This window comes from Struthio camelus, chromosome 14, assembly GCF_040807025.1.
Source record: "Struthio camelus isolate bStrCam1 chromosome 14, bStrCam1.hap1, whole genome shotgun sequence".
In the NCBI taxonomy this organism is placed as follows: domain Eukaryota; kingdom Metazoa; phylum Chordata; class Aves; order Struthioniformes; family Struthionidae; genus Struthio; species Struthio camelus.
Genome location: NC_090955.1, coordinates 21656622 through 21673874, shown reverse-complemented (window position 1 = coordinate 21673874; position 17253 = coordinate 21656622). Strand labels below are relative to the sequence as shown.

Here is a 17253-nt window from a genome sequence, read left to right as displayed (position 1 = left end):
AATGGAATAATAAGTTGAATTTGATATTTACAGTTGTGATATGAACACTAGAGAAACACTTCAAAACATATGTGCAGAAAAGGAGCAGATGTCCTTATCCTTTTAACAATTTTTCCTTCTGGTTTATGTAAGGATTTAATTTCTGACATTCTGCCTATTTCCTTTGGGGAGAGAAGAATCGGCAAATAAATTAACGTTAGTCAATGTTGTTCCCCCGGTGCTAGTTGGCAAAGGGAACTAGCACTGGATCCGCAGCAGTGATAACTTACTACTAGTTACACAAGTTCATGCTCTGAGCTGGGAGGTGATCCCTGCTGCTAGTTTCAAACGCCTGTTCTGCTTGTGTGACTTGGATGCTCTGCAGTACGTAGGCTTTGCAGATGAGAAAAGCAGTTTATCTGTTTTAGCTGGCTAACAAATTTTGTGCAAAGGACTGACTTTTTTTTTTGACCTTCTTGTTTTCTTTGCTTATCAAATGGAATTTGCATTTGAGATTCTTAATTTTTGAAGAAACAGTGGGAAACACTAAGAAAATCAGTAGCTACCCAATGAAATGGGAGTTTTGCTTTAAACAAAACTTAGTGATGCATAAATTTAGCAAAAACTAAAATCTACCCCAAAAAATGGGAGCAAACAGTCAAAAGTGGACATACAGATCTGGAGCAGATCATGAATTTTCATCAACTCTAGCTTATTAAGATAAAGTTTTGAGGTTGGGAGAGCATGAAAGAAATTGGGATTCAAGCAAGTTCAAACTGGTGTGTGTTCATTCAGAATCTTTCTAATTTATTATATGATGGATCACTTTCTATTCATTTGTGTCCTGAAGTTCAGTTCTGTGAACTTTTGAACTACTGATGTCTGTATTGTGAAGTTTATTTAGTGCAATACATTGGATAACAAGAAAGTAGAAATACTTATTATCCCACACTATTTATTCTGCAGGTAAGAATCAAGAGCCTCAAAACCTGCTGAGACAGCAGGCTCCTTAACCCTGCTAAATATTTGAGAAGTAATAAATCCTGTATGTCATTTTGCAGCGAAATTTGAAGGTCAAAACCAACACAAATTATAGGCCAGTTGGGAAATTAAAACAAACTGTTTATAACAGTGCTATTTTAGGGGCTTCAGCAGGTTTACTTTAGGACCAAAGCCAATGATTTGATTTCAGCTGCAAACTCTTGAAACTGTTTGAACAGATTCAAACCTCATGAAAGGTCAAGCTACAGCATCAGTGTCATTAGCAGTGGGTTGCTCTGTGCTGACTGTGGCGCTCGCCACACTGCTTGTCATCCCAAACCGCAAATGTAGCAGAGTCATCAGCATACAATTAAAATCTGTGCTTTCAAGCTGGAGGAGGCTTATGACAAATAGCTGGTGGTTAAACATGAAAAGCATGTTTTAGCTTATGTTAAAACACTTTTTTTGTATATCTTTGTGCTGTAAATATAAATATTTATCTGGGTGACCTTTGGGGGAGGATTGGGGGTTTTTCTTTTTTGCTTGACTTTGTTTTTTGCGGGTATGGTGATTTGCTTTTTTGATGTCGTCTTCTATTTTGTTTTGATGCACAGAGGTCAGTGTGTGTATTTTGGTGAACTGTGCAGCCATTAATGTCAGAGGGGCTATTTTAGCTTTGGGTTTTGGTCAGCAGTTTAACACAGCCTGAAACTTCCTGCAAGCTATGCAACAGCATCAGTAGTGATTCATAGTTTTATCTTAGTCTCATCAAAGTCACAACTCTGTCTGCAGTGTACATGCAAATACAGATGGAAAAATTGATGAGAAATTATGAAGGTTGTGGACTGATGGATTAAATTGGGTATAGAACAGTCTCAGGATGAGGCCAACTTTCTTCAGTTAGAGCATGGGAGAAAAGCAAACAGAACTCATCTGAAGGCAGCCTCTAAGGAAGCAGCATTTTTCAGTCTGCCCACATCATTTCAAAAAAAAAAAAAAAAACCCACCTTTGTGCTAATGCTTAGAAATCAGTCATTGCTTTGTGTTGATGGGAGAATAAAGAATGCCTCCTTAAGTAGTAGTAAATAACTATATGGGGGAATGTTATCTTTACTTAAAAGTTAACAAGAGAAATACCAAGAAAATATCCTAGAGAATAGGGTTAAAAAAAAAAGTAATAATATTAACCTGGAATTGTTCTAACATAATGATCAGGTATTAGTAATGATATTGTTGGGGATGATCTGTGTTTTATCTTCTCAGCCTAGTAAAATATCTGAATACAAGGTGCCTCTGATATTTTATGATACATAAATAGGTCAGAAATATCAGACTGAGGTATCCGTAGCTAAATCTAGTGAGACTAAATAAAAGGAGCAGGCTCTAGTTTTGAGAGCTGCGTGATTGGAAAGGCTGTTCTGTGGTACAGAAGTCTACTTGAGCTTGTTCCACAGTGTAGGCTGTATCTGCTACTGAGTATCGGGCAGCATATATAGATAGCATCTGTGTGGTGGTCAAGGTTGTTTTTAAGTAACTCTTTTGAGTGATGTGCTCAAAATGTGTTAAGACACACAGGCTCTTTTTACTTTATTTAATGGCTGTGTAAGGGTTATTTCTGTATTGCACCTCTAAACTGGCAACAAATCATTGTTGTAAATGTGTTTCATAATAGATGAAATGGTTTGTGCTTTATGTTCCACTGAAAGCTGGCAGCAGGGTCAGACAATTTCACTAGAAAAGGTAAATTATGGGCTTTCACAGCTCAGAGAGAGATCTCACCGCTTACATTTTCATGGTTAATGTCCACGTTGGGGATAAAATAATCTTTCATGCATGTTTTGAGGAGGCAGAGTCAAAACTCTAGCATTTTAATGTCATTGGGGGATTGTTTCAGCCTCTAGCTATGTTAAATGGGACTAATAATTTCAGCTAATCAGTGTCGAACAACTTCTGAAAAATGGAAACTAGTTTAGGAGTGATGTGAAGAGAAGTTTTCCGCATTAGTGGAATGTCGGTCAAATGCTAATATTCTTGATACAGTTTCCACTGATGTTTGGAGAGAGGGTCTCTTTTGTGGATAACCAAAATTCTTGGCATCACAATCTTGGTCCTCTTGTGGCAAAAGCGAGAACATGGAGGTAGGTTTGGAGTGGAGAAACTTGTTTTACAGTATCTAAAAAAAACTTTTCTAAAAAAATATTTTTATATTGTCACAAAACATTATGAAAATTATTTCTGTTATTTGTAACAGCCTTCCAGATTTGAATTTTCTGAATTCTTGCGTAAGTCTTGTTTTTTAACTAATATTTCATTAAAGCCCTCACCTGGGCACTGAATTTAATTGCACTAATTCAAATAATACAGAAAATCTTTTAAACGTATCATATCCCAGCTTCCCTATATGCAGAAACACTGAATTTCATGGCATCTTGGAAGTATACAAGCTCATAGATTAGGTTCTCTTCCCATCTGTGGTATCTTATATCTGGGTATATGGTGGAGAGTAATATAAGGGTAAATTTAGCTTATGTATAGTCAGTGCATGCTCAGTTCTCAAAAACAGCAAAGACATATTTTCAGGAAAGACACCATTACCTAAATTTTCAAGCGCAATTGATTAGAATGTAAAATTTCAGCACTAAAATTACACAGATACTTCTGGAAAAGCTACACCACTATAGTTTTATTTGTATTGCTATTAGCTATTCATTCATGGCTTTTATGCATCTATGACACTGTCTTAATATGCCTCAGCTTCACTGAAATGTACAACTCTACGGCTAAACAGGGACTGAGAGTACTGCAGTGCACTGATGTGCCCTGGTTTAACGAATATGTGTGGTAAGCGTTCAAGTTCCCTAGGTTACTTCCTGTGAGCCACTGTTTCCTTTGCGTGTGGTCTTCTCAAATGCATCTTTAGGCATGAAGAGGATATGCTATTGACCTCAACCCGTTGCTTTTTCTCATCTGCTGTATAAGCAATTAAATGCTCGTTTTCATCGTCAGAGAAGATAAATAATCTGTTCCTAATCAAACCGTCAGGTCATTTAACATATCCAAGAAACTTGCTAGGCATCAGACTGTGATGTCATCTTTGAGCTCCAAGACACTTTCATATGCTGAGTATTTGGTGTTAACACCTCTCAGAATCCACTAGTGCTCAAAATGAGCACACTCTTTTTCCTTGGGTAAGCACTGACACTGGCGATGTAAAATTTTTTTTTTTTTTAAACTAAGAATTAAAAGTGGAAACGAGAAATAGGGCAAAAAAGCATTTTTTTATAGGATATATCAACCTGGGATTTCTTATTCTCAAAGTCTAAAAGTACTGTAAAGATACCGGGATGTCCATATATAATGCAAGGTTTTTGTTTTTGTTTTTTGGATGCTACTGCTCAAGGCTTTTGCAACTTTTGTAACTTGATTCCAGATCAAAATCGGTAACTGGTATTTTTGGTGTGTGTAAACTAAAGTAGTAGTAGTCTTATCTACCCTTAGTCATAATCTTCTGGTTTTTGACTATCCTGAAGTTTTTTTGACATTGTTTCCCCCTTAATGGATCTCTTTTGTGTTAGATGTCTCTTTACTGCGTTACTTTAGGATAAGCAAAACATGGTATTTTTCACTTCTGTAGCTTAATCGAAGATCAAAAAAGGCAGAAATGTTTTTGTTTCTTCTGTAGCAAGTACTTAAGTGAGAAATAGAATGCCTTGCAAGTAACTTGAATGTGCCCCGATTCAAGCAGTGTTCAGGAATTAGCTTTCTGTAAAAAAATATTAAATATAAATATTGCTATAATTTTTCTTTTAGATCAAGTGGTAGTGAGAAAAGACTACTTTTCTTATTTCTCTAATAGGGTTCCAGATTTTGTGAGGGAGAAGCGTTTTGGGAACTGGCTTAAAGATGCGCGAGACTGGGCTATATCTAGGAACCGATACTGGGGAACACCCATCCCTTTGTGGGTCAGTGAAGATTTTGAAGAGGTGAGTAAGAAAACAAAAGTTTCCAATTGACAGAAAAGCTTTTCTGTATTGTGAATTGAGTGCTTAGTTTGATGGACTATGGTTATAGCTTTGGCTTTTGCAGTCTTAAGTGCCTACTAATAATTGAATGTGTGTATCTTTAATAAATGATTAGGTATGTGTATCTGTGTGTGCGTATGTGTGCAGATACGCACGTTTTCCTCACTTTTGCTTGAAATTTGCAAGCTATTGTTCATTCTTTTTTTGCGTTAGAATTAATGTGATCGTTCCTGGATAAATTTGCGGTAATGGGAAAACTAACGGAGTTAACAAATGCAGTGAGAAAATGACAAGGAAGAGATTTGTAATCATTCCTTCCAGTGTGTTTTTGAAGCGCTGATACTCTGTTACTTAAAGCCAAATATATTGCTGAAGATGTGAAAGCCAGTCTGCCGTAGCAGAATGGTGAAAATATATAACGATAATGTTACAGGTGCGAGTGTAGCAGAATGTGCCAGTTGGTACGTAAAGCTAATTGCACAAATGAATACGTTAACAGTTTTGGTGATGGCTGTTTTCTTAGCATCAAAATACTAAGTTTTCAGGTTGTTTCTCAAGGTAAAATGGGGCTTTTTGCTGCGTGGGTTAGTTCCATTAGACACATACGATAAGTCTTCCTCATGCTGGAAAGAGGAAATGGTAAGCTATGTCAGGATGTCCGTGGAAGTTAGATATAGATGGCAGCATCCCTGTTTATGCCTCCGTTCATTTGAAAAAGCTTTTCATCTTAGACACAGAAGACCTCAAATTGGAAAATATATGCCAGAAAAAAAGTGTTTTATTGTCTTAAACTGTGCTATTGCTTAGATGTGCACCATGAAGCATTTTCATTTCTTCTTCACTGGAAATGTGACTGTTACACTGGGAAATACTGGGGGCGGGGGGGAAGGGGAGAAACTCCTTGCAATTATGGTTCAATTATCTAAGAAAACTTTAGTATTTGTGTTCTGTTTATGCTATCAGCATGTTTGTAAATTGCTGTACTGGAAAACCAATTAATCTTTTCATATAATGGTAAAGTTTAGTTTGAAGACTGGCAGCTTCTACCTAAAAGTTATGAATGAATATTAAAATTAAAATCATTTACTGAACATAATGAATTTTTTTATTAAGATAGAGAAAGTATTCAGTTTTATGCTTAAAGTATTGCAAGATTTTGTTCAGCAGGTGAAAAGGATTGGGGAGAGGGTGTATTACTCCCACACACTCACTTCTAAGAATATTTCTTTTGCTGTCCTGTTTTCTCACTTCTGTATTTCTATGTGAATGGATTTTTTTTTTTTTTGCTTTTACTTTTTTTTTTTAAAGGTTTGTATGTTTTCAATAACAGTGTAATGTTGAATTTGGAAGAGTAACATTTCCTTTGAAATTAAGTGCAAATATTCCTCAGGGCTTGGCATTCTAAATGATGATGCAAATGCCAGCAGATCTATTATTTTTCCCTACCTATTGTAAAATTCTACTTAATCTAGAGACTGATCATGGTTCAGTAGTCTAGTGTGACTTCTGACCACATTAAATTTAAAGTTGGTTTGTTTTTACATTTATTCCTTTTTATGTGCTGGTGATATAGCTTAAGAATTAAATTTTACATTGGGACCAGATGTTAGACTTAGCCAGAGATGTGGTCTCATAAAAATCGTATTCAGTCAAATTCCTGACTACAGTTTTAATGTGGCCTAATACCACATGAGGCTGCTGAGCCTCCTCTTCATGTCTTTTCCCCAAAAGAATGGTTTGCATGCAATTATTATAGGCGTATTAAATTCCAGAGAAGTTATAACAATTTCTTATTTAGTATACAGTAAGGTGAATTAATTGATATCAAAATGAACTTTGTTGCAGATCAATATCTAGTGTCCCACAGTTTTATTTTAGCTTTTATTTTAGGTGTATTTATTTTAGTTTTGTTTTAGCATAATTATCAAGTAGAGACACATAATGGAAGATAACTTCTTGAAGCTTATGTTTATTACTCAGTGCATTTCTGCAGGCAGTTTATAGCTTAAAGCTGTCGAGTGTTAATGATTTTCTCGGTGTAGCACCGCATCTCACTTGGACTAGATAGTAAATTTTTTTTTTAATATAGCAAGCAAGTTTATAAAGCAGACTGATTATTTTTATGCAATTTGCATGCAACTGATACTGTTGAATACTTGCTGATGGTACAGAAATTCTCTTTAACTGCTTCATAGTGCTTGTCACTCGTTTGAAAACTACGAACCCTCCGCTGGTTTCGATGTGCCTAGTCCTTGATAACAGATTTGGAAATGGAAGACTCTGGTTATGCCCCTCTTAAGTGTGAGGGAACTATTTTAGGTTTGTTTCCGGTCTGCTTTGTGTTCTGTTGTGGATGGCCATGCTGTTCCCTGGCTGCCATTCAAGCTGACCTTTCCTGTTTCCTTCACTAGTGGTCTTCATGAGCTTCTTTATAAAGATCCTGGAATGTTTTCCTGAGGTACTGATACACTGGGTGGACTTTCTTCTTTCTGTCTGTGTACGCACCTGATTCTTTGATTGCAAGTCGTTGACAGGTCTGAAATGACAAACCGAAAAAAGCGAATATTTTTACCTAATGTAGACTCTAGAACTGTGCCACAGGATCATTTTGAGATCCATGAACGCTCCAGGTTGACTTTAATCTTGCTACTTACATGGGTATCTCAGATACTTTGAGTTACAACGCTAACTAACATTTCATTAGCGGTATGTACTCTTGAACTCTGATTTCACGTTTGGTCTTAGTGCTGCTGAAACAGGGTTAAACAGCCCCCAGTCCCAGCCTCTTATTTCTGTCTTTGCTGTCCTCTATTAGAAGTTGATTTAGCTGTTTTTGTAGCTGATCTGCCTGAAAAACAAGATAGGGAAGGAATTCCCACTGAAGAAATGAATCTGAAGCTCTTGGTTGGGTTTGAGGGCATGAACTGATTTTGTTCCTTGCGGATACCAGGGTGAGGTCTAATGAGAGGGGTTAGACTCAATTACCGTCTACTCGCTGAATTGTTCTCATGCTTTTCTCTAAAGTACCTAATATGAGCTCCTCCTGGGACAGAGTGGCTCCATCCTTGTGTTTTGGGCAGAGACATTCCCTATGGTGATAATGTTCCTCTGTGGCTGCTGAATTTAGCATGTGGACTTGCGGTTGTTTCCTGTGTATGAGTGTGTTTTGGTAGGTTCACGTCTGTGAATACATCCGATACTTGGAACCTTATTTGCGTGTTGAAATGCTTGACTCAAAAAGCAACAGTTAATGGGCAGCTTTTTATACCCCTTACATGGTGTGAAAGTGTATTCAAATGCTAAAGTTTGCCAAGCTGAAATAGTCACTGTGTCTCGGGGTGGTTTTTACCCACAGTACTGTTCGAACCTTTTCTTTTGCCAGCAGTGCTGAACCAGCACCTGCTGCCCGCTCAGTGGCGCTGGTACAATGGTTTGAGGCTGCAAAGTGAATGAAGAACTGATTTAGGTTAGAAACAGTTTGATGATAAACTTGTATTTTTAACCTGGATTCATTCCCCAGTGTGGTTTACTGTACAAACTTGCAGACAGTTGTACTTGGCCGTCCTAATCATCATCATGCTTTACTTTCAGTGCTGAATTAAAACAACTATATACATAATGAAAAACTACATCTTGAAAGTACTTTAACAATCAAAGACAGTGATTAATAACACAGGTCAGCATTTGACTTGAACTCGAGGAAAAAAAACAAACCAAGGTGTGTTTATCTGCTCTGTACTTTGACAGATTCTATTTATTGGAATTAAATATACCAAAACCTTTTGGTTTAGTCACAGTTTTTGTGTGTATGTACACATACGTATATATTTAAGATTAGCTATAGGAATTGATCAGTACCCTGACTGACCTCTTGTATCCTAAGAGGAACTTTGAGAATTATCTTCTGAAAAACGTTTAACCTGCTTAAAGCTTTTCTTCTTTATGTTGGTACGTTTAGCTCCTCTCCTGTCAGATCTGCACGTCAAAAGCCAGTTAGTTATTTCCAAGGCAACTCTAAACTGAAATTATAGCGTGTGGGATTGGGCCTTCACTATCTGGACCAGTTTTGCAGCCTGTGGGTTGTGACTCCTGCTTGATGAGAGAGGGCTGCAGGGCTCTAGAAGTGTTAAACTGGATTGCGACTTGAGGCAAGCTAAAGGAAGCTTTGCGTTTCTCCTTCTCTCCTACATACAAGTTTTTAGAACCTTGTGTTTCCTCAGCATTTCATGACGTCAGTCCAAATCTGTTGCCAAAGTTTGTTGCTGTTTTGCTAGATAGTGTGTTGGTACAGTAAAACTGAGAGAAATGTGGGGCTTTTTAAAATCAACCCCTTTGCTAATTGTGATTTAAAAGTGTTTTGGTTTTAGTTTTATTTACCTTGAGTAAGATGCCGTTAATGTGAACAGTTTAGTGTACCTGAGCAGGAACATTGCTAGTCAGTTATGAGCTATTTAGCTGCCTACCTCAGCATGAGAAGATAAAGCTGACATCTGAAACTCCTATCTCAGTAGAAGAGTCAGGACCATGGCATTTTCAGAGCTAATAGGTTTTATGGGTTGTTTTTAAAGCAAACAAGCAAACAAAACCCTTGTTTGCTACCTGCCAATGCTTTTTTTTTTTCTTCCACATCTCCAAGTATTTTAACATTGATCGTATTAAATCAGGGCAGTGGTCTCTAACTTGATGCTTTATGTGCAAGGTACCCTGGTTCAATATGACAAAGCAGAAAGCTGGTTGACAAGATATTACCTGACCTAATGATCTCCTGCTTAGTGTTCAAAAAAAAAAAAAAAACTCAACAAAACAAAAAAGTTGCGGTATGCAAATTACTGACTAAATTTCTTGAGTATCTCTTTCAGGTAGTTTGTATTGGATCAATGGCAGAATTGGAAGAGCTGACAGGAGTGAAAGTCACTGATATCCATCGAGAAAGGTCAGTCACAGGGACTATGAGCCTGTTGTTAAAAATACATAAATAAGAGGAAGAAATTTTGAGTTGTTTTGTTCAAGCCCTGGAAAACCAATTTAGGGAGAATAGAAAGGCAGTAAGAATGTAAGATTTGTGAATAAAATGTATAAGTGTTTTCTTTCGTCTATCTTAGACTCTATCAAAACTATAACATAGCTTTGAATTATGGAAGTTGTTGAAGCAAATCATTCCTCCTCTTATTACTGAAATTAAAAGCAAAAATTCCCATCTTACCTAATTAATGTGCAAGCATAATATGGATTTTATTATTTTTGTGTGTATGTGCGTGCTAGTTCCTGTTTTAAACTTATCAATCTTCTTTCTCATAGTATTGATCATCTGGCTATCCCTTCACGCTGTGGCAAGGGCTCATTGCATCGTGTCCCAGAAGTTTTTGATTGCTGGTTTGAGAGTGGAAGCATGCCTTATGCACAAGTCCATTATCCATTTGAAAACAAAAAAGATCTTGAAGATGCCTTCCCCGCTGACTTCATTGCGGAAGGCATTGACCAAACCCGAGGATGGTAATTCTCTGTCACGTGTTTTTGTCCTATGCTTGGCACACTATTATATCTGGATGTTCCTTTAATATTGTATAGTGAAGGGTGTGATTCCTCTGCCCCCCTTCCCACTCCTAGTAAAATACAAGGTATTCTAAGACTTGATGACGAAAATGTTGCCGAAAGAAGACATGTTAGCAAGCAGACTTTCCTGTTCTTATGGAAAATGTCATTAGGTAATAGGGCAGATCTAGTCAGGAAGAATCTCAGCAACTGAATCTTTAGAACTTGATTTGTTTAAAACAAATTGAGGCCACATCTGGAGTGCTGTGTGCAGTTCTGGGCTCCCCAGTACAGAGAGACATGGAGCTACTGGAGCGAGTCCAGCGGAGGGCTGCTAAGATGATTAAGGGACTGGAGCGTCTCATATGAGCAAAGGCTGAAGGAGCTGGGACTGTTCAGCCTTGAGAAAAGGAGACTGAGGGGAGATCTTGTCAATGTATATAAATATCTGAAGGGAGAGTGTCAAGAGGGTGGGACCAGACTCTTCTCCGTGGTGCCCAGTGACAGGGCAAAAGGCAACAGGCACCAACTGAAAGACGGGAAGTTCCATCTGAACCTGAGAAAAAACTTCTTTACCGTGAGGGTGACAGAGCACTGGACCAGGTTGCCCAGAGAGGTTGTGGAGTCTCCATCCTTGGAGATACTCAAAAGCTATCTGGACATGGTCCTGGGCAACATGCTCTAGGTGAACCTCAATCATCCTGCGATTCTGTGAATCAGTTAATAGAAGCAGACATTTCAAGAATTTCAAGGAAGTATATGCGCTAGTAATTCTCACCTCCTTGACTGAATTTGAATTTTTAGTTTATATAAATGGGAAGAAGCCAAGTTTAAGTCAAACACTGGATTATTAGTATCTTGTTAAAATTTACCAAAATCAGCTTTTCCAACTTTAAACTTATTTCTAAGTTCTGGGTGATTCTGCTTATCAGTTCCTCTATGCATAAACGTTTTTGATCATTAATCATGATTTTTATTTAATCTCAGATGTTCGCTGGGTAATGTTCTCCTTTTGTGTGTGTGTGTACATATATATGTATGTATGTATACACTATATATGTGCATGTGTGTGAATACACACATGTATAGAGTTACATAAAAATGCCAGAACTCTAAAACTATTTTTAAGTGTTTGTTCTATTTCTGAAGTTTGTGAGGTTGGCTGTGATGACTGACAGATTTTTAAGATGAATTTTTATGTGTTTTCTGAATTTGTTAGGTTATTTTCAAGTAGAACTCTTGTTTTTACTAGGTAGCTCGAATTACTAGTTTTAAATAAGCTAAATTACTCTAACACGTACTTGCCATCCCCCTCCTGCCAACCGAGGACTGAACAGAACAGTAGGTTGTGTGCTTTTGCGTGTTTGTGAAATGAGAGAGCAAGATTTATACTCCCAAAGCTAGCAGGCTTGAGCAAGAAGACATCTGAGCTATAATCCTAAATAAAAGTAAGCTTAATAAGCATAGCGAAAAGCACCTTCGTTTTGCAGCACCTTACTTGTGATTGGAAAAAAAATGTCCAGCCCCTCAAATCTGTTAAGTTACATGTGTAAGTTTGGCAATTAGGAACCACTTTAAGTCTCATTTAGTTAAGCGTGGAGTCCTCATGGCCTGTTAGATACTTTTTCAGAATATAGCTGCACCTTAGCTTTCTGTTTAATGCTATGTATAATGCTCATAGTGGGTCCTCAAATAGGTACTTCCCGTACCTCGGAATTAGGGCAACCTGATAAACTTGGTATAAAATCTTCTGTGACTTTTATTACAGTGACAAAATACTCTGCTTCCTGTCTGGGTCTAGGCTCTTGCTCAGATTTTCTTTTACTTTTTCCAAAACTAGCCTTTGTGAAGCCATCTGTTTGTGTTGATCTTTAGTTCTGTGCTCCCCACAATTGTATAGCACAGTTCTAGTTGGGGTAGCTTTTGGTATTAGTGTGAGTAAGTACTACTTGCTATTTTGAATTCTAGCAGTAGAGAGACATATTAATTTCATTTGCAGGTCACTGTTTCATGTTTGCTGCTTCTCAAGTGGTGTTGTATCCAGTATATTCAGTGAACTCTGTTTCCTCGTTTAGCGTCTTATATTTTCTTTAGTGTCGCATATACATGTGGGTATAGCACTGTTAATTTGAGGAATGTCAGTTTACTAAAAATGGAAGTTTACGTATTTTATATAATAAAATATGCATCTTCTGTGTCACCTTGAAGAGAAGTGATAGGTATCTTTTTCTTTACCTGGGAGCAAAACTGCATAGTCTGCAGCAGCTGTGCTTTGAGGACTATGGGAAGCTACTGCAGTCTTAAAATAAAGGAGGAATGGAGAAAAATAGCTAAAACACTGTAATACTTGTGATTTCCATGTGCTATTAATATCCTTATGTATGTAATATTGATCCTTTTCTCCATGAAAGGAGAATTCAAACCTTAGAAGAAAACAATAATATCTGAAGAAATAAAAATTCAATTGAGAAAATTGACAAATAAAAGAAAGAGGTGATAAAGACACATCAAATGATTACATGCATGACATGCAGAAGGCTAAGTCAGAAACTAATTTTCCCCCCGCTGCATTCTAGAAAGAGGCACTGATTGTAATTTAGATGCTAAAAAATCAAAACCAGTAAGAAATATTCTTACAACATGTCATCGGTCTTAAAACATGGAAGGGAGTGACTAAACTGTAAAAATTAAACAGGATTAAAAATGATCTGGATATTTTTGTAGGTACAAAATCTATTCATATTAGTGAAAATACAGAAGGAATGTTGAATTTAGGTTTCAGGGTTTTTCATATTGCTGTTAAGATTAGGGTGAAAAAGTACATAAGGTATGTGTCGCACTGCATTGTTTCTTTTAGTGCTATTATCTGAAGCACGTGTGGGAGATGTGACAGATGATCTCATATGCTTCCAGTGAAGCACTCTGTAGTGTCATTAAGAATTTTTAATTTTTACAGAAGTAGGCCTTTATATAGTCATTATTACGATATTAATCTAAATGTGAGGCCACTGCAGTATCCAGATTTGCTATCACTTTCTCAGTTTACAGGTTTCTTGTCTACATTAAATGGTAATTGTAACCTGGGGATTTCACAGTTGGCTGATAGGACCTAACGGCAAGCTGCTGCTGAAAGAGCTGATGCTTTGATAACAGCTACCATTCTGTGACTTGCAGGAGAGGGGGTGTGTGTGGTTTTTTGTGAAAGAGAAAAGGAGTTAGGACAGAGGGTGTCTTTTGTTTTTGGGGGGGTGGGTGGGTTTTGTTGTTTTACTAAAAGGTAAGATTGTCTCAGGCTGGTCGAGAGAAGGATTCTCTTTCTAAAACTGTTATGCTTTTAATTATCTTTTCTCTTATTTTCATAAGCATTCAAAAAAAAAGATACTTTGAAGCAAAGGCACATCCAGTATGACAGAGTGCTGTATCATAGTAGTACTAAGTGAACAATAAGCTAGCAAGTTCTAAATTGTTAAGGGTATAGTATGTGATTTTTATTTGGAAAAACACTGTATAAGGTGTTAAATTTCAGAGTGAAAATTGATATAGTCGTCTGTTCATTTACTGTCAGTTGCAGTCTCTGATGGCTGATAAGTGGTCAGAGGTTCAGGAAAGAGGCTTCTGTGTAATGCAACAGAGAAAGGGAGAAAGTGAAGAGAAACAAGGGTAAAATTAAGGGGACCGAGGTGACCCTCTCACTAGGAGAGTGATCTTTTCAAGGACCGTCAATATGGATGTGAGAAGGGCTAAATAACAGTTGTCGAAGCCAGAGGAAACAGTGTTACGGTAGTTGGGATGTGAGGCTGATAGTCTGGACAAATTAGTTGGAAAGGGGCTATCTCTGACTTCACGTAGAAAGATGCAACAAGATTTATAGCCATTGTGATGATCTGCAGGAAATTCACAGCTGAAGGTTGCTTGTGTGAATCGCAGGATGGTAGCGTTATGCACAGTGTTCAAGAATGGAGAAAACAAGGAGGAAAACTTCCTCCCTCTTGTGGGGAGGAGAGGAAGAAGATGAGCAAAGTGGATCTCTGTTTCTGTATTGTTGACTCTTTTTAACATTAGTTTGGCTGACTGCTATATATCTGTGAGGACACAACTGAGAGACAGGCCTAGATATATGAATCTGGGAAGCTGTTAGAAACAAATGTGTCTGTGGACAAAATATTTGTGAAATTAGGTGCCAAGAGTCAACCTATAAAAATGGGGTGAGTGAGGTGAGTTTTCTGAAGGATAACCTGAAAGAGGATCAGAAAGAGCCAGGTAAGCAAATGGGTCACGCACGGGGTCTCAAAGACAGTCTAGTAACTATCTTTGACTAAGGAATCTCATAGCTGAGGTTAGCATGTTGGTTATCAGGTTTGATAATGCAAATGTGATAACAGTTATAGTCAGTTCGTGTATATATTCTCTGTGCTTATGGTTCGTTTGTACAAATTTCATAATCCAAACAGTATTGAAGTCTTTTAGGTATGCTTTTTTAATTGAAAATACACCTGTTGTAATTATGAGAGAACGTGCAGCTATTTTGCAAAAACTGGTAAAGGTTTGTCAGTGGGTACGCTCATGCTAAGCACAGAAGTAGTGCTGCATTTGTAAGGAGCTGTCAGTCTTTTAGGCTTGATGCCTAAAGTAAAGGTTTAGAGATTTTTCTCAAGAAGGCTAAAAATGAGGAAGATTGGGTACGTGAACGTGCAAGGGGATGATTATTGGTTAAAATTCATCAAATTACAATGCAACTTAATAAAGAGAATTTGTATCCTGTAGTGTGAATTGAGGTAATTCTGAGAGTTGAAAGCCTGTCTTGAGAGAGAAGCCTCAGGGCTGTCAGATAAGCTGTTTCATAAATGCAGGACCGCACACAGCACGCTTTACAGGGCTTTGGACCCTCAGGTGTCGGAGTGATGTTTTCCAATTATAGGTAGCATTCTGATAAAACTACTTTGGAATATACAGATTTTTTTAACTGAGGTGTTTCTCTATTAAATCTTTATGCAAATGAATAGTTCTGAGGCATAACCTCCTGTGCCTTAAGTCTAAATCAATTAGCTTTCATAAAATGATCTGCTGTTTTAAGGTTGCTAAGCAATAGTCAGAGTGGTAGTCTTGTTTAACTGTAAAGGCTGTGGCCCGACCTCCAGTTACTTTCCTGAAAATAATTACTACCAGTGCAGTTACAGAAGATCATAGATACCTCCTTTGGTGAAGGTTCTGTCTTGTGAGTATGAAATTATCACGTCATCTTGCACCTCCACTTAATTTCTCCAGATATAATCAGATATTGACAAATTGAACAATTAGGTGCCTGTGCTTGTTCCAACACTGATTTATCAAGTGTCCTAGATGGTTTATAGAGATACTGAAAATACATCGAATAAGGTCTCTTTTCTCTTGTTAAACTACTGTCTCTTGTTGTGGGGACCTTAAGGAAGTGGCCAATTTAGCCAGTTCGGTTTGACCCGGAGGAGGCTCTGCTCCTTTTTGGTAACTTGCTTATACTCTCAGCAGTATTGCTGTTCTGTTATCTGCTAGGTTGAAGAATAAATGCATAAACAACAACAAAGAAGACAGTATGGCCAACTGTATTATACTGTGTGTTCCTGATTGATCCTGTGTTCTGAGGTTTACAGTGAGCAAATAGGGAGCTCGCTCAGGGACAAAATTGTTTTTTTCTATATTAAAAGTTAAAATGCTGCCATTCTCTTCACAACTGACTACTATTAGTATTGCTACTACTAGTGGTATTACTAGTAGTAATGCTTACTGCTATAATTTATTAGCCTTCTTGGACTGGTAGATCACACTTGAGCAAACTGTATAATATATTTCGCAAAGGAAAAATATATGCATACAGTAAGATCCTCTTCTGAGTCTTTGCTACGTAAGTGTTCCACATACTTAAAATTTAAGTATATTGGAGTAAAACAGTAGAACCAAAATTTCAATTATAAAGAAGGACATGCCATTTTCAGTGTATTTAAGACATCTTTTTAATTGTCTCTTTTGTTGCAGGTTCTACACTTTGTTGGTGCTGTCCACCGCCCTTTTTGGAAGGCCTCCTTTCAAGAATGTAATTGTAAATGGCCTAGTTCTTGCCAGGTTCGTATATTAGTCCTTTCCTAAACAGATTGTTATTCAAAGCAGATTGCAGGTAAGTAAATTGCACATCAAATCTGCGATGGGCTTTGGGGCTGGTAAGACTTGTCAGGAGGATACCAGTGTTGCAGTAAGTAAGAGGCATCCGAGAACATGAGGCTTATACGTTCCAGCTGCCTGATGCACTTATTTCTAGCAGGACTAGTCATGCCTAGTGAAAGAATAAACTAGCAACAAGTCAGCATAGAAAGGCATATAATAAATGATACTTGTTATGCTGAGCAAAGGAGGTAGCTTATTGAAATTACATCTAAAACAACCTTTATAATTGTATTTGTATTCTTTTATTTTCACGTTTCCCTTTGCCAGCAGCTTGGAGGGATTGCTTCACACCAAGGATGCTTTTCTCTGTGCCCTTTCCTCCTAATTTCTCCAGGAAAGACTGATTTTTTTTTTTTTTTTTCTGCTTGGATTTGTAACTTGGGGACCTGTTGTTTTGAGATGCTTTCATGGGTTCAACCGTCATACTGAAATGGTTTACTAGTATATTATCACGTCTTTGCTACCGATAGCTTAATAGGACACGAAAAGTTAAGCTGGATTTGAAGGGGGAATTTCTTCCTTACCCGTGTATTACAAGAATTCT

The 17253-nt window shown here is 37.5% G+C and overlaps 1 protein-coding gene across 3 annotated transcripts in view; it reads left to right on the top strand.

Moving 5' to 3' along the window:
- The window catches only part of IARS1 (isoleucyl-tRNA synthetase 1), a 108007-nt gene that overhangs the window by 51249 nt on the left and 39505 nt on the right, over positions 1-17253 (top strand). For all 3 annotated transcript variants that reach the window (XM_068907456.1, XM_068907457.1, XM_068907455.1), the window contains exons 15-18: positions 4817-4943; positions 9842-9915; positions 10281-10475; positions 16524-16610. In XM_068907456.1, the coding sequence (XP_068763557.1) occupies positions 4817-4943; positions 9842-9915; positions 10281-10475; positions 16524-16610 (483 nt within the window). The remainder of the gene's footprint in view (positions 1-4816; positions 4944-9841; positions 9916-10280; positions 10476-16523; positions 16611-17253) is intronic.